This window comes from Alligator mississippiensis, chromosome 13 (genome assembly GCF_030867095.1).
Source record: "Alligator mississippiensis isolate rAllMis1 chromosome 13, rAllMis1, whole genome shotgun sequence".
NCBI classification, from domain to species: Eukaryota; Metazoa; Chordata; order Crocodylia; family Alligatoridae; genus Alligator; species Alligator mississippiensis.
This window is the reverse complement of record NC_081836.1, coordinates 17,940,713-17,962,924: the sequence shown is the minus strand read 5'-3', so window position 1 is coordinate 17,962,924 and position 22,212 is coordinate 17,940,713. Positions and strand designations below refer to the sequence as shown.

General features: G+C 45.0%; 1 protein-coding gene across 7 annotated transcripts in view; it reads left to right on the top strand.

Moving 5' to 3' along the window:
• Nucleotides 1-22,212, top strand: part of NPHP4 (nephrocystin 4) — a 105,611-nt gene that overhangs the window by 68,041 nt on the left and 15,358 nt on the right. For 6 of the 7 annotated variants that reach the window (XM_019493873.2, XM_019493871.2, XM_014605805.3 and 3 more), the window contains 11 exons: nt 315-373; nt 2,026-2,139; nt 2,540-2,697; nt 2,981-3,172; nt 5,376-5,563; nt 7,370-7,530; nt 10,800-10,980; nt 15,937-16,065; nt 20,575-20,783; nt 20,969-21,195; nt 21,899-22,085. In XM_019493873.2, the coding sequence (XP_019349418.2) occupies nt 315-373; nt 2,026-2,139; nt 2,540-2,697; nt 2,981-3,172; nt 5,376-5,563; nt 7,370-7,530; nt 10,800-10,980; nt 15,937-16,065; nt 20,575-20,783; nt 20,969-21,195; nt 21,899-22,085 (1,805 nt within the window). The remainder of the gene's footprint in view (nt 1-314; nt 374-2,025; nt 2,140-2,539; nt 2,698-2,980; nt 3,173-5,375; nt 5,564-7,369; nt 7,531-10,799; nt 10,981-15,936; nt 16,066-20,574; nt 20,784-20,968; nt 21,196-21,898; nt 22,086-22,212) is intronic. The other variant, XM_019493872.2, reaches the window with a different exon arrangement.

Genomic DNA, 22,212 nt, shown 5'->3' with positions numbered 1-22,212 from the left:
TAGGGCCAAGCAGTCCAGGGCTGCTCCTTCTGTTTCCCAGCACCCAGGTTCTGTGTCCCAGCACGCAGTCAGGTGGTTTGGGGCTTATCCAGCTGGGCTTCTACAACCAGGGGGACACAGGCATCCTCCAGATGCAACAAAGGTGTTTTCACTGCCACTGCTGCCTGAAGTTAAACCCAGGGCACCAAAATTTAGTCACGGCTCTGGTCAGCAGCAACTTTCATTGACTTTAATGGGGCCAAGATATGGCACATGGCGAGTCCACCAAATAGCATAGAATCCCTGCATTTTCTCTTGTCTCTGCTTCTTTATAGGTTCTACGCCTTCACCCCAGATAATGGCTTCCACTCAAGCTTCCACTCAGGGACCTGGGGTAAGTGCTTGATTGTGACGTGTTACTGCATTGGGAAATTATATTATCAGTTAGAGTACTCAGTGTTTCACTGAGTCTTTCATTCTAGGAAAGGGGTCCGCTGGGGCAGTGTTGCTGGTAATATATTTTTTTTAAGTTTAGGATTCCAAGTAAGAAGCGGGTTAAATTTAAAGGTCAACGTTGTAGGTCAGCAGAGTGAATCCACAGAAATGCCCAGCCCACTTGCACCTGATAAATGATGGAATTTGGTTGGGTCTGATGGAGAAGAGGTAGAAAGCAAGTAAAGGGGTCAGGAGATGAGCGTGTTAGCGGTGACTCGAGTGCCCAGACTGGATAAAGAGGTAGCTAGTGAGAGTTGGCCAGGGTTGTAGCTGCTGTGAAGACCCTTTCAGGTCACTGCATGACAAATCAGTATTTCATATAATTAGAGTTGAGCATAACACCATAGCATCAAAGGCAAGCTTTGAATAGCTGGTTCTGCCACCCTTTTCTTTTTGATCATATATTTACATCGTGATTCACTGCTAACAGAGAAGGAGACTAGAAACATCAATTCTCTTGCAGACTGGTTTGCTTCATGTTGATTTTTTTCCGCACAAAATTCCTGAAAAATAGCGATGTAGAGAAACTGCTTAACTTACTAGTGAAGTATGTAATGTCTACACACAGACATTACTCCAGGGTATAAACTAGTTGTATAAGCTTCACAGGCAATAGTATTTCCTTGAAAACAACTCTGTTCATGCAATGCAGTCTAGCTCTGAAAGTTATTCCAGTATTCTACTGTGTATTAGTTTCCAAGGCCTTTGTGGCTAAACAACAACAATTTCCTGCTAGAATCCATATCCCAAACAGCAGCAAAAACAGACTCTACCTATTATTTACTGACACAAACCTTTGAAGCTGTTCTTATAACATGGATTTTTTTTATTTTTAAGGCAATATTTAGCAGAGCAGATCTGCAGGCTTCTCCTGTCCAGCAGAAGTATATTGACAACAGTATGTGATTTCTGCATGGACAGTTTGTCAAGGTTTAAAGAATCAGGTGCAAGCCCCCAAATGCAAGTTCAGAGAGTTTTTTTTATTCTTGATACGGAGAACAGTACACAATGATATTTGTGAAGAAAAAATGGATTTCACAGTCATTACTGGACTGTTTTGATCTTTATCTTTCTACAGTTATTTTTAATGCAAAATAATCATAGAATTATAGGAAAGTAGACCTTGAAGGGACTTCAAGAGGTCTTCCAGTCTAAACCCCTGTACCAGGTAGTATCATCCTCCTCTAACCTGTTTTTAAAAAGTTCAAGGAATAAAGATTCCACAACCCCTGTAGGTAATCCATTCTGAAACTGCACAGTACACTGCAGCATCAGCAGCTAAATTAGGGAATATGGTTTAGGCATCATTAGAACCCAGAAGCATCTGAGCTGCGCTGCTTATCTGAGAAGGAGAACTGTGCTTCAGTGAGGTCTAAGCATTTATCATTCCTGATGTGCTTAGATCATTTCAAAAGCAAGCCACTGCCATGTCTTGCATGAGTTTCTGGCACTCCTAACCTAACCAGGTTCCCACAGGAAGTTCATATGTTATGGCATTTCTTCCTTCAGCAGCCTCATCATCTTAATGATAATCAGTTATTTCCTTTCCAGTTGTCGATCTCTCAGTTGTCCGTGTCACCACACCACGTAACAAAACCCCCGTTGCAGCGGCCCAGTGACTCTCTACTTCCTCCATCTCCAGGGAGAGGCCGACGTCGACGCGCAGTAAGGGTTTCAATTTGGGTTTAAGTACTGGCCTCTCTCTTCCCTTGTCCAGCCTTTGCAGAAAGAAGTGTTCTTACTTGGGTATACATTCTCACAGAGCTACAAGGTAAACACTGAGGCCTGTGGTCACGGCATGTTCCACAGCTCAGCATACGTAGAACCTGGGTGTCTGAGAATGCTCCAGCTCCTTCTCAGCCGCACTTCTGTGCAGGAGAGGCAGCAGAGCTCAGTGCATAAGCCAGTTGGCTGGGAGGCAGTAGTAGTTCTGTGTTCTGTCCACTGCCTGGGAGTAAGGCCACTGGCTCTGCAGCCCAAGGAGCTCCAGAGCCTGCTCCCTTGCTGTGGTGTTACCTACCCATCTAGGAGACTGCTCATTTCATCTGAGCCCCTTGTTTGTTAGCAGGAGCAGGTGCATGGCAGTGGCAGCATAACTCATCTGGAGGCTGACCTCAGCTGTGGCTCGCTGGTCCAAGAGTCCCCGGCGAGTGACCAGCTGCAGGAGTTGCCCTTCATGCCAGTGCATGTGCCAATTGTTGCTATGGGAGCCCAGGCAAGCAGGTGAGGCCCTTTGCCGGAGGTGCCAGTGAGTGGAGCATGAGCAGGTGAACTCACTTGTTAGCTAGTGGGATGGAGCTCCAGGGCTGTGTCACCAGCCCATTCCTTGCTGACACCATCTCTCTAAGTAACTTGGAACCAACTTAAAATGCTCATTAAAAGTGGCTGACTATAAGAGACACCCCATGGGGGTGACTCTAAGAGATACCAGAGACACCAAGATAGAAAAGTTTTGCATTTTGATGTTTCCCACTGCCTGGAAAACTCAAAGGCATTTCTCTTTCAGCTCTAGCACAGTGCTCACTCGGGCCTCCCTAGCCCGCCTACATGCTGCTGGCTTTCCAGAAATCCTGGATTGCAACAAGGAACCAGCAGAAGTTTTGGACCCTGCAGCCCCTGTGAATTTTGACCCCCAAAGGGAAGAAGCTGACTTCTTGCAAAGCAATGAAATAGTTCTACAGTTCCTTACCTTTAGCAGGTGAGGCCCAGGTGCCATGGTTTGGTGTTGGGTTTACGTCCCCTTTTGCAGGATCATTGGTTTCTGTCTTGATCTTCATGGTTCTCTCTGGTGCAATTCTGACACGTCCTTCTTTCTGTGCTCCAATGTCCCTTCGTAAGGATTTTCTCCTTTCTTCCCTGAGGCATGGATTAGCCACTGCCATGGTAACGAAACTGCCAGCAGTAGTTCTCGGAATAGTAAACATTTCATTTTAGATATTGCTTTATGTATTGAGCCAGTTCCAAATTAATTTTTTATTCACATTAGCCAGATTGTAATGTAAAAACTAATTACTCTGGGTTTTTCCTGAGTAACTGCTTATTTATAGACAAGGAGCTTCATTTGGAAAGGTTTTCCTGCAGTGGTGGCTTTATCTTGACAATATATTGCTCCAGTCTTTACTGTGATTGACAGTGCAGTGTAAGTCTGAAGCTAAAATGCCCTTTTCAGCTGGTCTTGGAATAGGGCACTTGGTACAAGAGAGCAGGGAGTCACAGGTGGTATCAACTGATTGAAAGTGAAAGCAAATGCAAGCTGCTTGCCTCTCAACAATACTGCTTCATAGAAAACCTCCCAAAGTCTTTTGACTATACTTACTGTCATGGATCTTCTCTGGTTTCCACATAAATGCACAATGAGTAGTGTTCCATGTTTCTGGTTTTTATTTAAAAAAAAAAAAAAAAAAATCCAGGAATTTTTCAGGGTTTATTTTTCAAACATAAAAACCGGGTTGAAATCAGGATAAAAGGAAGAAAAAAAATCAGTTTAAATTGGGGAAAATAATAATATGTTCCCGAGGGAGGGAGGGAGGGAGGAAGGCTGGGACTAGGGAAGGGGTGGGGGGAAGGGTGCAGTGCCTGTCGGCTGCTCCCGGGGCTGCAGCAGGGAGCAAAGCAGAGGGAATTGTCAGTGGGTGCGGAGTGGGGAGGCAGGGCTGTTGCTGCTATGTGCACCCTGGGAAGGCCATGGGCTGCACCTGGCTATTCCCGGGGGGGTGCGTGCCCCTGGACCTGTGCACAGGAGAGGAGAAGGCTGCCGCTGCAGGCTGGGGCCAGTGGTGGCACTGGGCTCTTCCTGGTGCTCGGGGTGGGCAGCAGCCTGTTCTTATCTGGCGCACAGATCCGGGGCATGTGCCCCCTGGAAGAGCCCGCACAGCCCTCCAGCCCACAGCTCCCCTGAGGTGCATGCAACAGCAAGAGCCATGTCTCGCCCTGTGCCCCGCACCCACTGACTTACAGTTCCCTCCGCAGCTGGTATGGGCCATTCTTGGGGCTGTTGCAGCAGGGGCTGGGGTGAGTGGGAACAACCAGAGCCCCGGGGGGCACGAGGTGTGGCTCAGCTTGTCCCTGCTCACCCCAGCCCCTGCTGCAGCGGACCCGGGAGTGGCTGATGCCAGCTGCCTGCAGCTGCTGGGCAGTGCTGCACCTTGAACCCCCCGGGACCCCAGCACTGGCACCACTGCACCCTGAACTGCCCTGACCCCGGCACCAGCACTGGCACCTTCCGCCCCACCTGGGGTCAGAGCTGGGAGCCCTGTGCCCCCAGGCAGTGGCTTCAGCCCCGTGGGCCTGTGTGGAGTGGCCAGGTGCAGTGCCTGCCACAGGGAGCAGGGCTGGGTTCTTCTGCTTACTCCCCTGGTGGGGCTCGCAGCTCCCAGCACCCGAGGCAGGGCCACAGCCGGAGCTGTTGGGGTGCAGCTGGCACCCACCTGCCCCAGGAGTGATTGCCATGGCCCCTCCTGCCCTGCCCAGGGTCAGAGCCACACGCTGCCAGGCAGTGGCTCCAGCCACCCTCCCCCAGCCCCTGTGCAGCCACCACCCCTCTTTCCGCATGCGACTGCTGCCACCCCCTCTTGCGTCCGGCCGGAAATCTGTGCCTTGGGTAACTGGCACTTTTAGTTTACCGGCACTCCCTAGCCATTCCCCGCTCGTGCCAGTTAACAGGGATTTTACTGTACCTGGTAAAATTGAGTGAACTGAAAAACAGAGGTAAATCAGTAAAATCGGGTGTAAATCAGTAAAAACCAAATAACTTCAATTAAAAAATCAGTTAATTTATTGGTGAAAGTCAGTAAAAACTGAAAGCGTGGAATACTAACAATGAGGAATTTGTAATAAGGGGGAGGATACATGACAAATTAACACAGATGTGGGTTTCTTTTCTTTTCTTTTTTTTGGTTAAGGACTCCCCAGGCTGGCACAGAGGTGACATGGCCAAAGACTGTGTATTTCACCTTCCAGTTCTACCGCTTCTCACAGGTCACCACACCACGGCTGCAGCTGGTCAAAATGGACCTCGCTGACTCCACCTCTTCAGCCCCATCTTCCCACATCTTAGTTCCGATTAACAAGGAGGGAATGCTTGACAGTGGTAAGCACTAGCAATCTGAGAGTGTTATAGCTGTCACCAGATAGTGTGTCCACTGAGGAAACACTGCAGGCTGTAGCCAGCAGTTTGGAAATCGGACAAGGTGTAAGAACACTCTTAGGGGGTTTGACGTGATGAAATAACGGGTAGGGTAGAGCCAGCACCTGGGCATTCAAATCTATTCTTTGCACTAAACGAGGATACTTAGTAATATTAATGGGTGGCAAATTTAAAGCCATATTTTGTTACCGAGCTCGTACCTAGCCAGCAGGACACATTGCCACAAGAAATCATTCATCCCAAGAACTTGCTTAGTAAGATTCAGAACTCCACCTGCTGCATATGTGTGTTTGTATACATCATACCTGCAGTGGAGAGGAGGATATGGTGTAATGAGGGCATTAACTTGTGTGTTTCAGGGCAAAACCAATTGCTTGGAGCCTAGAAGAAACCTCCCCCTATGGTCTGGTCATTCTGTCTTTGTTCTTGGGTGTTTTTTTGTCTTTCCTTTGAAACATCTACTGTTATCAGTTTTTGGGGGCAGGATACTGAACTACTTGGATCAGAGGCCTTCTGCCCACATGCTTGAGAGACTAAAGACTTGCCATCAACTGAACCTTACTCTGGGGTTTCAGAATGAATTAAGACTAAAACTGTATCAATATTTTAAGCCTTTCCTACAGTTTATCAGTAAAATTGTTTCTTACATGCTGCATTAATATGTTGTTGTGTGAGGAAGATGCACCTGGGAAGCTTAAACTACTTTTTTTTAATCATGCAAATAGCATTTTTGTCAATTGAATTTAGGCTGAGCTCCAAGCCAAGGTAATGGACTAGTATCTGTTATGATATCAGGTTTCCATTAGTTTATTCAGCATACAATTAAAATGTTCAAAATGTTAAGCCATAAGGTAAAAACATCAATAAGTGTCACTGACACGATTCAGAAATCTAGAATGCTGACTCCAGCAGTAGCTAACTGTATTTTACAAAGGCACACAGCATATCAAAGCAGACAGTCTGTAGCAATCCAATCTGATTCTCTTAACAAAGTTTTTTTTCCGGTTGTTTTGTTGTTTCTTTTTTTTAGCATCTTATTAAATTTCTGTCCCTAGAGACAAAGCCAGTATCCTATCTCTGACGCAGCGTATTTAGCTGGTAAAGTTCCTCCCTGCCCTGTGGAATAGTTAATAAACATTGGAATGGGAAGTCCACATTAACTTGATATTTTTGTGGATGGAGGTCACTCCCAGAAAGGACTGAGAGCTTAATATTTTATTGGTAGATGCATTTGTATAGATAATATTTCATTGATAGATGATAGACACATTCTCCAGGGGTGTATACGTGTGTGGAGGGGTGCTTTAATTAGAGTGGCTCCAAGAGCTGCTCTAATTAAAGCACCCATGGTGCCTCGTGTATCAGCATACCCATACTTCAAAATGGTGGTGGTGGGGGCGTTTTATGTAAAGCTTGTCGAACAAGCTTTAGTTAAGGTGCCCCAGCTGCCATTTTGAGGCATTGGGATGCTGATACACGAGACATGAAGGATGGCTGGAGCACATGAATTAGCATGCTCCAGCAGACTTGATTAATCGTTGAGCCTGCTCCGATGCGCTATAATTACAGTGTGTCAGAGCAGCATCCCAGCATGTCTACAAGCACCCTATGAGGCACTAGAAATCACCAAGGGAGAACATTATTGAAGGACTGCAGGTAGACACATTGATAGAACCCAATTCAGAAATGAGTCTCCTAAGAAGTTGCTGTTAAATTTGCTTGGTCAGGAAAATACTCCTTGTCTTGCAGGCACTCCAGGGCTGCAGCTAAAGTATCTGGTAGATCCTGCTTTCCTGAAGGCTGGAGAAAGACGCTGGTTTCTGCGTTACCTAGCTGACCATACCCTACAGATTGACATCTGGGATGGAGACTCTTTGCTGCTCATTGGATCTGCGGCAGTTAGGTTGAAGGTAAGAAACTTTTCTCATAACAAGCCTATATTTACTAAAAATAGCAAAAACTCTCAAAGAATATAAAACAACTGCTGCCTAGAGTGTTAAGAATTTTAAATGGATTTTTGTTGCATGTTTGTACAGAGGACAATGGTGCTTGAGTTTCTGAGCTTTGCAAATAAATATTGCAAATATCAGCCCTGAGGTATGTGGTGGGGAAGATGACTGGATTAAGCTCAATGAGGGTTTTGGGAATAAGCATTAGTTTCTATGGCACTGAAATTTGATCTAATGATTTTTCAAAGTTGGCAACATCTTAAAAGGGGTGGTGCTGGGAGGTTCCTTCCTCGTGCTCCAGAAAGGTGTTGCAGCGACAGAACTGGAGAGTAAGTGTTCTTCACTGCTTCAGAGGACACAATCATAAGAGGCAACAGCAGTATATGTTACCCTTGTCCTGCCAGCAGGCTTCATTTGTGTTCGGGTTGCAACACTGCCCATGCTGCAGGGAAGGCTCAGTCCATGCTGTGGATCCACTGACTCCCATACATCCCCACTGGGGCTGCCAGGAAAGAGGAGCAAACAGAGCCAAGTGCTAGGAGATGGTTTGTTCAAACATGTTTCACTGGGGAAATGGTCTGAGCACCACTATTTACAGCCCAGAGGGAGTTAGAATTTTTACTCACTGCTAAGCTTTCTGGATTCATATCAGTGGCTGAGAGGTAAAAGCTCCATATCCTGCTGGGTCCCCTAAGGCAGTGGGGGTGGGGATCTGTTGTGGCTACAAATTAGTCACACACCTCCCCAAGTATTATTACTCCCATCCTCTTCCCCTGCCTGATTGACTGCTCTGATTTCTATTCTCTGTTTTGTGCCCTTCCCCAATCTACTGCTTTACTTTCTACTCCGTGTCTTGTGCTGCCTGCCTGATTTATTGCTCTGTTTTCTGCTCCCTGCCCTATTTGCCATTGTGTCCATCAAGGACTGATTTTTATCCTGGGTTCTGAAGCCAAAAATGACCATTCTGATGGTCTAGCCTGACATGTCACTTTTACCACAAGACTTCCCCAGAAACAAAACACACCTTATCTGACATGGCTTTCTGGTCCTGGAGAATTCACTTCAACCTTTTTTAATTTGTTCCAATGGCTACCTCACCTCGCTGTTACAGATTTTAAGTCTTTCTTCAGGTCTGAATTTGTCTGACTTCAACTTCTAGCTCCTGGACCTGGTAGAACTTTGTCCACTCAGCTGAGTGTTCTCAAATTTCTGTTTCCTATGTCAGGACCATATAAGTACCATGAAGGTACTTGAAGACTATGATCAATCTAGTCATGCTTCTCCTCTCTGATAAGCTACCTACTTAGAGCTCCTGTAGGGTTTCACTTAGTTTCTTTAATCATTTTCATGGTTCTTCCCTGAAACCCCTCCAAGTTTTGAGTGGATACTGTGCCAAATAGAGAGGTGATACAGCCTCCCCACTCCTCCTGCCTGTTCCCCCATTTATCTATTCCAAGATCACATTGGTTCTTTCAGCTGTATCCTCAAAGTTCATAATCATCATCCCCTCAGCCCCCAAGCCTTTCTTGGAGTTGCTACTGCCAAGGTTAGAGTTCCCCATGCTGTAAGCACAGCCTACACACTTTGTACTTAGACCAACAACTCTACATTTAGCTATATTGAAATGCCTTCTTTACACTCACCATGGCTCTATCTTCTCCCCTATCTTCTCCCGTATTTCTCTTCCCTCATCCATGTATCACATACAAACTTTAATCAGCAATATAGTATGTTCTCTTGAAGGTAATTGATAAAACTTGTAAAACACGCAGGGTGAAGAACAAATCCCTGCAAAATATCCCTGGAAACATTTTCACCTGATGATGTGTCCCCATTGTACCACTGTGTTCTGAGACCTCTCATAGCTAGCTGGTCTTTAATCTATTTATGATACACAACATTTATTTTGTATTATTCTGGTTCCATAGTCAAGATGCCATGCAGCACCAAGGCCTTACACCTTCCTTACACCTCACAGATATCTAAGTGTGTTACTTCAACACTTTTATCTTTATTAAACAATAGTTTCATGAGATTTATTTTCTATGAATCCATGTTTGTTGGGATTAATGATATTCTTAATTGTTTATCCATCAAATCCTGTATCAGCCTGGTACTGAACTAACCTGACAGGCCTAAAATTATATGCGTCATCCTGATTACCCCATTTAAGCATTGGTATATCATTAACTGTATTCCAGTCCTCTGGAACTTCCAGTGTGTTCCAAGATTTATTGAAAAATCCACATTAAAAGTCCAGAGAGCTTCTCAGGCAGCTTGTTTAAGCTTCTTAAATGCAAGTTTTCTGGATCTGTTGATTTAAAAAAAAAAAAAATCTTGCTTTAATAACTGCCCTTTAACATTCTCCTGAGTTACTGTTGGAAAAGACGGTATTTCATCCTTCTCCTCCTGTAATATGTAATATCTGTGTTTTCCCCAAGTATAGAACAGAAACTTTTATGGAACATTCTGAATTTTTACTGAAAAGGCTACCATTTATATCTCGTCATGGATAACTACCATGGGAGGATTGCTTTTGTCCCTAATACATTAAAAAAGTGTCTCCCTCTTTGCTTCCTTTAACTGTGCTGACCATTTATTTCTCCTTGTTCTGTTTTGGTTTTCTTATCAATTTTATACATATCCATGCTTGTAAATTATGTTAATTGTTATTAGCTTCCATTTTCCATTCCCACTTCTACTTCTAGCCAGATTGCTTTTTTCAACCAGTCTAGAGCTTTCTTTTCAGTTGTGTCTTTTTGGATATCTAGTAAAATGCTGTTAAAAAAACTACTAATTATTATTCACAAGTTTGTTTCATTTCTGTCCTCTCCCAACTGATTTGGGTCATTGCAAAAGAACTAAGAGAAAGAAAAACCTGCAAAACCACCACCTTCTGAATCTCACAGAACCTCAGAGAAGGCTCAGCCTGCCCTAAACAGGGTGTTTTAATTTGTCTATTGCAACCAGCACACCATTACCCCAGGGATAAAAGCTATGAGCTCTGAACTGCGATTAACTTTTGAGACACAAGAGCTAAAAAAGAGCCTCAGGTATGAAAAGAAAACTAACAGGAAACTTTGGATAGAGCATTTATTTGAAGAAAACCTGTCAAAGAATTGCACAGACAGATAAAATCATTTGCCAAGTAGAAAGAATGGTCTATCATGGGCAGGACCCACAGAATGTATACTTTTTTGGCTTCAGGGTGGGTTTCTTTCATCTCACAGCACCTGCTCCGCCAGGGTCGGACAGCAGTTCAAGTGCATCATGAGTTGGAGGTCATTTCGACTGAATATGAGCAGGACACCACAGTGATGAGCGGGGACGTTCTCCGGCATGGCTCAGTGAAGCCCATTGGAGTCCATGCTGTGGTGAAAGGTCGACTTCATCTGTGCTTGGCTAATGTTGGTAAGAATGAACCTCAGGTATTCTGGCTGATTCATGGCCTTTACAGGTGACATGGTTTTCCTTAGAGAAAGAACATGACGTAAGATTTATCTTCTGTTCTTCAGAATTCTTGCTGCACACAACTCTTGTGGTAACCTCCCTTGCTGTATTGCAGTCCTATCATCAATCTCTATCCTCTATGTTGTATCTCAGGAGCTTGATGCATCATCCCTCCCTCTCTTTAGTGTAATTATCATCTCCCAAAACAGAGATATTTTTATCCTCAGTGGAATGTAGCAACACCTAGTGCTTGCACAGCACTTTTCACCTACAGACCTCAAATCACTGTGTACATGGCAGGAAGCTACCGTATTCCCATTGTACAGATTGGGCCGCTGGGGGGCTGAACGTGCAGAGGTGCAGAGAGGGCCTTACCAGGACTTGCAAGTCTCCAGCACCTCTGAGGAATCAGCTACCATGGCTGAATCTGTACTGACTCCCTGCTGAGCCTGTACTGCCATCAGGAAACAAGCCCTGCCTTTTTTGACTCAGGAGAGCCTCAGAGCAGTGTGAGGGCTGTCTGTGCTGCCCCTTTGCAGGACTTGGGAACCACACCGTAAGAGCAAGGGGGTGGGTCTGTTTCTCAGTGCTGGTCCTAGGCTCAGCTGGGAGATATTCTGGATGTGGCCTAAGTGCTGATAGGTCAGTAGCAGAGCTCAGAATGCAGCAAGTTTCCCAGTGCTTCAGTTGCTGGACACTGTGACCCACATGGAAATATGTTAATACAAACACTGCTGAAAGTTGAAACTGGATGCTAGTGGCTGAAAGAAATTTTGTGCCCAGGCTTCCAGGCCTGAGCCTGAACTCCTGAGGAGCTCATAAGTACATACTCTGCAGAGCTATTGGGGATACACTGGTAACCAGATGTCCATTCAACCAAGCATTGTCATTCTGGGTTACATTTTGTTTATTCACAGCTCCTGTGTCCCAGCTTGTGAACAGCTCAGCAGTGGCATAAATAGTTTGCCTAATTTCAGCTTCTGTAAAGGCCCCTGGACTTTGTTAAATATTTTTAATTCCTCAAAGCAGCAGTTGTCTCAGAGTCGGAACAAATTGTTTCCTGCTCCTTTCTTGGGACAAATGCTGTGAGTACCAAGGAATTCCTAGTACAATGGTACTGTGAGTCCTATACTTAAAATGCAAGTGTAAATCTGCCATAACTTTTTCTTACACTTGCAGAATGCTTTTATACTGGCAAAGTCCAAAATACATTGCCACAGGAGCAGTGTATTTGGGCCAGAAGGCTCTTGTGCAGCTGGGGAAGGAAAATCCCTTTTGTGACCCAGCTGAGCTCTGGACTGGAGCTGCTGAGAGAATTTGCAGTTTCTTGAAGAAGAATCAACATGGTTGTAAACCCTAGTGCTCATATTATCCAATGCACACTCTCCGCCTATAGCCAGTAATAACACCAGGCTGCAGAAAGAGGAGGAAACACAGCTCATTAATTCTGTTTTGAATTCTTTCTGCCTGCTTGTTTACAAATGTACAATCTAAGGCAGCTTTGAAGCAGACAATATGGAAACAGTGACACTCAATTAGGTGCTAGTAGAATAACTTGGAGACATGGGAGAAACAGACAAGAAGCACAAAGCTGTACCTATAAGACAACCAAACTTGTAAGAACATTATGCTTCCTAGAATGGATTGGGTACTTTTTTGTATTTAATTCACCAGTCTCTAAATGTACAGAGACTCCAGGTTTTAGACCCTTATCTTCAGAAGAAAGATTAACTCCATTATAAGATATCTTAAATCGTCATTTTCATACTTTGCCTGCAAGAGGGTGATAAGCTGCTCAGGAGGAGAGCCTGAGATTCACAAAACCAGAGAGGAGTTTAACTCAAACCCAGCAAGGGAAACTGATTAACAAAGGACAAATCCCAAAAAAAAGAAAAAAAAAAAAGGAAAGAAATTCCACCACATCAGTAATACAGCTGCTCTTTGATTTTTCAGGGGAGTTTTTTTGGATTTCACAATAACATTAATTTTTTTAAAGTCCTTTCTAAACCTGTACTGAGCAGCAGCACCTTTTCTATAAACTGTATGGCATTTGTGTAGAGAAACAGAATTGGGACCAAACAGAGTAAAATAAAGGCATTGTTAGTCCCATCCTTTATCTGCTGTGTCCATTTTGCCCCTATTTTGCAGATATTTAAAGGGGAATCAGCATCAGTAATTGCATCTGTTCTGGAAAGGGAGTTCAAAGCAATTCCAGGTATGGCCCCTGTCCCTGAGCTGGTTGCCAGTGTGCAATGACATTTTCCAAGGGTTTTCAAATACTTCTCTCTCCCTTGTGGCTGTGAAAGACGCACATGAACAATAAGGGGGAATGGGTTATGTAGAAGAAGCTGCCACAGTGACTGAATGCCAGCTGCCATCAAGTGCACAGTAAAATAAACAGGGAAAGATGCCCTAAATCTCCTTTAGCTGCAGTAATAGCAGCTGTTACCCTTAATCTTTTCCTTCACAGGTGTGGGGCTTTTGTTTAAAGTGCCTGTGTTTCTTTGACTGGAGCTATCCTGGGTGAAGCATCAGCAGCTCTCAGTAACTGAGCTGCTGACTGTTGTTCACAGAGGAGCATGAGGAGGGATTCATTTTTAATGGTGTCTCTAGACCACAACGCTGTTCTGATAGAAATGGTCTGCAGGCTGTTTTAAATACCAAAGGCTGTTGTCAGGGTGGGACTCATCGAGTAGCCCTTCTCCCCTGAGCATGCAGGCTGAGCAAAATGCATCTGGTTAACAACTCCTAACAGTGCTATGAAACAAGGGTAGGAACCACTACAGATGGAGTGGTGTTTTTAGCATAGAAAGAGACCAGGAAAGAACTGCACTTTCCTTAACTGTAACACTGCCAGAGCTGCAGGGCACAAACTGTGGTGGAGAGCATGAACCTTTTCACTGCACATGTGCCAGGGGATTAAACAGCTTGAAGTATTTCTGCTAAAGTTCTGCTTGCAGGAGCATGCATAAAAAAAGAAGTGTGCAGGACTGCGACAGTGTCCTTGAATGCAAGGCATCTCTTGAGGGTACCTGCATAGTTTTGTAGCGCTGGAACCACTTCCTTGTAGTTCACCCCAAGCTGACAGTGTGGCATGTTCTATGATCCAGGGAGGTGGCCCTACAGACTGTAGTGGCAGGCAGTTTGCACACGGGTGACATCACAACCCAGATGCTAAGGGCTGTGCAGTTTTAGTACCTGGCTGCAGTCTGGGATGTGCCAGAATGATTCCCTGGGCACTCTGGGGGAGCTATTCTTATAAAAGCATGAAGCATGCATCCTCTGTATGCTAGGAATGGCATGGCTTTGACCCCAACCCACCTCTGTGGAGGCTGCCCACATGCCCCATTTACATCACAGCTGGGGAAGTGGAGGAGAATGTATGTAGGACAATCCTACTGACCCACAGCACCAAGCTCTGAGTGTTTAAATGCCATGTAGATGTATAGTCAAGCATTTCCCATACACTCTGCCTTTATGGAGTGCTTGTCTGAAGGACAGAGAAAGGATTTATAGGTTAGGTAAATACACAGACAACTTTACAGCTGCATCCCATACAGTTAGGAATTGCTTATAGATGAGCATAAATCCCCACAGCCCAAAGAGGTGCCAACACAGTAAATAGATCAGTGTTCAGACTAGTTTTGTTCCCTTTATATATGAGTGTGGAAGTGGAAGAAAGAGGCACTAAAACAACAAACTTTCCTTGTGTTACAGGCTAATGCCATGAAGAATCTGTGCCTCTTACTGACACTCTTCACCTCCCAGGACTCTTGGCAGTCATTGGTCCTTTACTGGAACCACTGAGAATACATATTAGAAAAGAAAATGTATGACTTCCATATTGCAAAGATCTGTGGTAAAATCCTCATGGTATCTACACTGAGAAATGGTCTGACGCTTGTGGAAAAGCCCTAAAAAATGTAGTAGTGATTAAAATAATAGGGCTTTCAGCAGAAGGCATCCCAACGCCTATCAAATGTCATTGAGAATGAGATCTTGTTGTTGATGCTGATTTTTTTGGCTACACTCTCAGTTCGATAGCAAGGATGTAATCTTCTATAGCAACATCCAAAAAGTTCTGTAGAACAATCATCATTTTCTTTTCAAACATGCAAGCACTATGAGTGACTTGCTCTGGTTCCCATGTTGACTTGTGCACCTTGTGCATTTTCTACAGTGACATCTGCCGAACCTGACTTAAAGAAAGCAAGGCCATATTCTAGGTCTCCCAAATGTGACTTCATGTTACGGTGTGATTATCATTGCTAGTTGTTGAGCAGCTGTGCTTGGTTGGTCCCTAGGGTGTGCCACAGTAAAAACTGCTAAGGATAAAGGAATGGGAATCCTTAAACATGAAGACAGAAGCCCACCCTGACCTATCAAGGTATTTTTATTTCATAGTCACAAAGTGCGTGCTATGTTCTATTCCATTGTCAAAGAAAAGAGGGCACAAATGGGTTGCATAGGACACCATGGTGCTTTCCACTGAGATGGAAAAGCACTAATACATGTGTACATATTTAAATATCCAAGCTTCATGACTCAGGTGGGGATGCTAGATCAATATGTGCAACTTTCCTGTCACACACACTGCTTTGCACCAAGCTGGGAAGAGCCCCCCCTGTGTCCAGTCACGTGGGTGAGTACAGATGCATTCTTTATCAGCATTGCTTGGAGACTCATAGATGTGGTCTGTATGCTTGTTTGTTCTGGCTCTGTGAGAGGGATGAGCCTGAAGTTCCTAGACAGAATGACTGTTCTTATTCTACAGGCAGAGACTGGGTTAAGCTGGGGCCAGAAGGGCTGTACAAACTCAGCTCATGAGGCCAGATTCTTGAGTTCAGTGGAGTTGTGTCCACTGGCAGCAGCAGCACTTAGCAGGCCCCTCTTTCACAAGCTCTGCTTGTGCTGCAGGTCACCTGTGTGAGCAGAGGCTGAAGCAACTGAACTCTTTGCCACCACCCCGTTCTCGCATCGTCTCTTCACATGATGGAACCAGAGGCTTTCACGGAGGCAGCTTGTTCTCCTTCAGCACTTGTGGGGGTAAGTCCTGATGGCTCCTCGCTTGCTTTAGCCCTTCACTACTTTTTGTCCCACATGCTGAAAGAAATGTAGAAGGAAGTGGCTGACTGCTACACAATAGTATGTGCTCACTCCATGAACACAAGTTTTGGCTGTCCCCCAGAATATCATGCTACAGACATACTTCACAGCAGCATGAAGTGCTCTGTCTTCTACTGAATTACTACATTATGCCTCCAAACTATTCTAACCCTGAAGCTGCAACCTGTTTAAATTCCTGGGTGGCAAATTCTCAGAGACTGATGTGTGTTGAAGCAAGGCTGAAAAAAATATACAGAGGCTGAACTATGATCAAATTCCACACCTTTTGTCTCATCACCTGCTATTAAATGGCACTTGCACCAGCCTTTTGTGCGCTGTGTGCCATGGGGTCTGTATCAGGAAAGCTTTAACTACAAAGATACTGACATATCATGTCCAACTTGGACAAAATAAGAGGACCCTCTGCCATTGCCTTCATGCTAGCTGTTGGCAGGAGTGTACTTGCATGAGCTTCTGTCAGCTGGGTTGGTGATTCACAGGCCATGCTCTCTCACCTCATTCATCACAGTACTGCACTTGGCTTTGTGGAAATCAAGCGTTATTCTCCAGGCATGAACAGCTCAGATCCTGTGAATGGAATCTGCTTTCCTCTTAATCCATAGTTGCTGAGAATGATCCATAGTTGCTGAGAATGATGACAAGAGTGGAGAGATGGTAGATGATTTTCCACTAACAGTGGTTTACAATCCTCCACATAAGTAACAGTGACAGCCCAACTATTTATGGATTGGAAGGCTCAACTTGTAAATTACAGTGCTTCATAATTTTAACTGCTTGTTGAAGTCTTACGACCCACTCAAACATGCGTCTGGGGAAAGAGTATGATGAGCAGATGCAATCACTACCTGTGTAGAGTGGACATCCTTTCCTCCTGCTAGGATCAGATGAATGCATTGTACCTTCCACCCAGCCCTGACTTGAGGAATGCTCAGTGCCTAGGAGGGTGCCAGTTAAGGTCTTTTAAATAATTAGAGCCTGCATCTCATTTACATGTATTGGTTTGGCAATGTCAAGAGGTCAGCATCTAATGTAAATGAAAATCAGGCTAAAGGAGATATAAAGTAACCTCTTATTATTCTGTTGTTCACTTCACAGCATGCTTCACCACAAACCTACTTCTCTGTTTATATACACAAGTGTGTGCATGCACACACATCCTGTATCCCATTTTTAGTTCCCTAGAGTTCTACACTGCAGTTATACAGTTGCTAGTAGGTGTATATTTTCAAGAAGAGGAGTTGAAATATTTAATCAACTAAAGTGCCAGTTCCTAAAGGACAGCCTCGTGTGCATGTGAGATGAAACACAAACAGAATTCCCAAAGCTACGGGAAGTACTATTAGGCATCTATGCATGTCTTAAATGGATTCTCTTATGAGCAGTGATGAGGAAGGTTGACTTGCAGTGCCCCATGTGTAACCTAATACAAGTTATTCAGCCAATGGCTGTATTCTGGGAGGAAAAGGAAGTTGTGGACAGGCTGAGAATAGCCAGCAAGTTAGTGAAATCATTTGATACTGTTTTTCACAAAGTGTTAAAAAAGAAGCCCATGATGTGTGGAGAATAAAAATAATTGGATTTCAGGCTAGAAGAGATCTTCTGTAGAGCATGGGAATTCTTGCCTCAGATTGGCTTTTCTTGCCCCTGCTATTTGAATAAGAGCACATCTCAATGCTACAACATGAGGCCATGGCATGTCAGAGTAGAGACATGGTGCTTACATGAGCACCTGTGTCTTCTTACCTGTAATGTGTAAATCCAACCCTGGAAGGCTCAGGTTGGAGAAAAGGCCAAGTTTTGGAGTCAGTCAACTTCCCTGACCTGGCAATTCCCCAAGTATGTGCTCATGAGGCTTCCACTTCCTATCTTTGAGAGGTCAGGAATCCTGGTGAATAGTTTCCCCAACAGCATATTGTCTTTGAGTTTAGCAGGAGTTGGAAAGCACAGAGCCTGGGCAATTAGTTGGATGCCTCTGGGCCAGGTGTACCCAAATGCCAAATATCGCGCTGTGTATGCTGGCCTCACATGCTGGTACAGCTTGGAAGAAGGCACCTTCCATGGAAGAGTGTTGATAACAACTATCAACTATCCATAGCTTGTGGTCTGAGAGGGAGCTTTCTTGCCAGGCACTCTCCTTTCCCATTATATTTTAAACATGACCTATGTAGTTAAGCATTCTAGACACTTAACCTATTGCTAAAATATGAGCGTTTGGGCTTAAGCTGTCTGAGCCAATTTCCTATGTCTGGGAAGCAGTTAGATGGATTTAAAATTAAATTGGGCCTGGGTAACCTGCAAATAGAACTTGTTTACCAATTTTTTAAGAAAATGTAATGCAGTGAGACGCAAACAACCGTCGTGCAGGCTTGCACGTCATGTAGAGAGTTTAATCCCATGCATCAGATGCTTAGTAGTGGAGTGAATTTCATATATTAAATATGGGGCTGGCATTTCAATCGGGAGCAATTCCAGTGGCAGTTTTGTTGAGGAAAAAACAGGGAGAAAGGACTAGAAAAGAGTAGTAAAACACATTCTAATGAAAACAGGTGTGTTTTGTATGTTGCTGGAAATGGAAGGTTTTGCTTAAGAAGAGGGGCATATCATTAATTTCCACTTGGAGGTTTGTGTTTATCTGTGCAATTCGCAGGACATTAGGATGTACTTATAATCCCATAATATTCAGATCCCTATTATTTATTCCATGTTTAATTTAGGCTTCGTATTTATGTTACCATAACTCAGAGGACCTTTACCAGAACTTTGCTCATTGACGGTATCCAGCAATAGGCAAAGGAGAATTAATGTACTGTGATGCCCCACTTGGTTTTCTTTCTTGTTTACATGTGGCCTGATGGCAAGGAATCAGGTGAAATGTGATTTGTCTGCTCTCTGTGAAAAGCTTTAGAAACTGTGTAATATACAGAGCCAGCCTGGGGCTTTTGGCTTCCCGTACAGATTTCAGTCCTGATTACTCGAAGAGGGACTTTTAGTGTCAGTTCCAACTACTCTGAAGGCTCTTACTGGAACAAAATACAGCTCACATATTGCAAGCCAAGGTGGACCGTTATGACCATCCACTCTGACCTGCATAGCACAGGCCGTAGGACTTCCCCAGGTTTTTCATAGATTCATAGATATTAGGGTCGGAAGGGACCTTAATAGATCATCGAGTCCGACCCCCTGCATAGGGGGTTCAGATGACCCCAGCCAGATACCTATCTAACCTCCTCTTGAAGACCCCCAGGGTAGGGGTGAGCACCACCTCCCTTGGGAGTCCATTCCAGATTTTGGCCACTCTAACTGTGAAGAAGTTCTTCCTAATGTCCAATCTAAATCTGCTCTCTGCTAGCTTATGACCATTATTTCTTGCAACTCCCAGGGGCGCCTTGGCAAGTAGAGCCTCACCAATTCCCTTCTGCGCCCCCATGATCAGTTTATAGGCAGCCACAAGATCGCCTCCTCAGCCTTCTCTTGCGGAGGCTGAAGAGGTCCAGGTGCCCTAGTCTCTCCTCGTAGGGCTTGGCCTGCAAGACCTTAACCATACGAGTGGCCCTTCTCTGGACCCTCTCCAGGTTATCCACATCCCTCTTAAAGTGCGGCGCCCAAAACTGGACATGGTATTCCAACTGCGGTCTGACCAGTGCCTGATAGAGGGGAAGTATCACCTCCTTGGTTCTGTTTGTCATCCATCTGCTGATGCTTGATAAAGTGCAGTTAGCTTTGCTGGTGACTTTGTCACACTGATGGCTTATGTTCATCTTGGAGTCCACTAGGACTCCGAGATCCCTTACCACTTCTGTGCTGCTGAGCAGGTCATTTCCTAGGCAGTAGGTTAATCCTGAGCTGAACAAGAGGATGCCTGTTAGAAGAAAAACACCCAAATTGTGATTATAAAATTGCCAGTGATGGTGGATCCCTGTTGTAAACCATTCCACTGTTACAAGTTTGTACTTTATTTCTTGTCTGAACTTGTCTGGCTTCAGCTTCAAGTCTTTGAAGCTTGCTGCTTTTCGTTCAAAGGCTGAAGAGCCCTTTTATTCAATTCCTATTTTTGATGTGGATGCTTACAGCTTGTGACCAAGCCAGCCCTTAACCTCCTCTGTGAAAAGCTGAACAGACTGAGCTCCTGGGGTCTCTTGCTATCAGGCCTGTATTCCAGTTTTCTAATCATTTGGGTGATTCTTCTCTCAATGCTTCCCATTTGGCCAAGGATTTAGCTTTGTTTCAGCCATCACCATTAACCAGACTTAGTCAGCTGTCCTTCAGAATCCCTCTTTCATGGGAATGCCTTCACTCAGCTTGCTGGTATAGAACCCTTACTTGCCTCAATGTATTCCCCTCAGTGCTTCCCCTCATTCTGTCTTCTGCCTCCAGGTCAATGATTCACTCAGTCTCTCTGACCAAAGTCCTCCTTACCTTTTCACTTAGCTAAGAATGTCTCCCAGGCACAGAAGCTGGCAGATGTGGACAGTGAGCTGGCTGCCATGCTATTCAGTCGCCTGCGTGAGGTCAGCATTGCCTTCCAACATACCACCCGTGAGGCCAGTGCCATACGCAGGCGGAAGTTGGAGAGGATGGTGCTGGTGAGACAGCTTGAATCCCAGGAGGACCTCAGCAGGAGACAAGCAGCCCTCATGGTGAGGAGAGAGCAAGGTGCACTGTCATAATACCTTTGTGGCCAGAGGGAAAGTCACAGCTGGGCTTTGCAAAACACCTTGGTGCTTTCCCGTGTTTGGGTTGGAGGGAGGGAGGGAATGCTGCTGGAAAAACGGAAGATAGGAACTCTGCCAAGTGCACTGTTCACAGGCGTCTCTCTTAAAAGGGTCAGCATGAACAGCGGATTCAGCACTCCAGGGACCTGCAAATTATTGATGCCTACCGGGAGCGCATCAAGGCCGAGAGCATCTCCAACATGCTGAATCAGGCCATCACCACCAAATACGTGCTTTATGCTACCCTGGGGACAGCAGAGTTCTTTGAGTTTGCGCTGAAAAACCCGTACAGCGTCCAACATACAGTGACGATTGAGATTGACCACCCGGAGCTCAGGTAGGGACCAGAGGCCTGCTTCTTCTTCAGGGTAGCCTGCCTGAACTTTACATAAGTACCTCTTAGCTCTGTGCTAGCACTAGGATTTTGAAGATGGGAGGAGCCTGCAAGGGAGCTCAGTGCTTACTTATTTAGAGCTCAGGCTCTCTCAGCACAGGGAGATCTGTCTTTAATGAATGTTCCATGATACATCAATAACCCGCTTCCCTCTCCAGAGACCCATTCACTTTTGTTCTCCCCTGACCTGCCCCTACTACTCTTACAACTATCCAACTGGAAAAGAACTCCCAAGCTATTAGCTGAGAAAGCAAAGAACCAAGGGATTTTCACACTTCCTTATTCTGACTGTTCTGCTTATAGCAGTGGCCAGGACCCACTGACTTAGAGAAGTAGAGACCACCCTGAATTGTGGTCTCCCATTGTGTAGTGTGTGTTTGTCTGCTTTGGGGTAGCAGTGCATGTATGTTGGAGTAGCAAGGAGTTCTGCATTTTCCAAGCCCAAATATTTACTTGGATGATGAAGTTCTGCTTCAGTCCCTTGCTTCTTCATCTGCTCAGGCCTTTCGGTTGCAGTGTCTCCTCCTTTGCCTCACTATATCACAGTCCAGGCATGGCTTTCAGGCTCCTGTTAGATGGGGCCGAGGGACACCAGCTTCTGAACAGTTGTGTCCTCAAAGCAGCTTTGCCTGTAATTGTCTTCCAGCGTTATTGTGGACACAAGGGAATGGAGACACTTCAAAGAGCTGACCAAAACTGTCACACCAATAGAAGAAGACATGTTCCATCTTCATGATAACATCAGGCCTCAGGTCTACCTGCGCCCCAAGGAGACTGTTCACATTCCGTTTAAATACCAGACCTTCTTGATAGATCCTGTTGTCATGATGCAGGTACGTCATCTGCTGTATTATCCCACAGTTAAAATAATGAAGAAAGAGGATGTTTTGCTGAGCCTTTATGCAGAGTTAAACCTCATGCCAGCTGTATAAACTTCACTGCTGATTTTATAACTGAGGC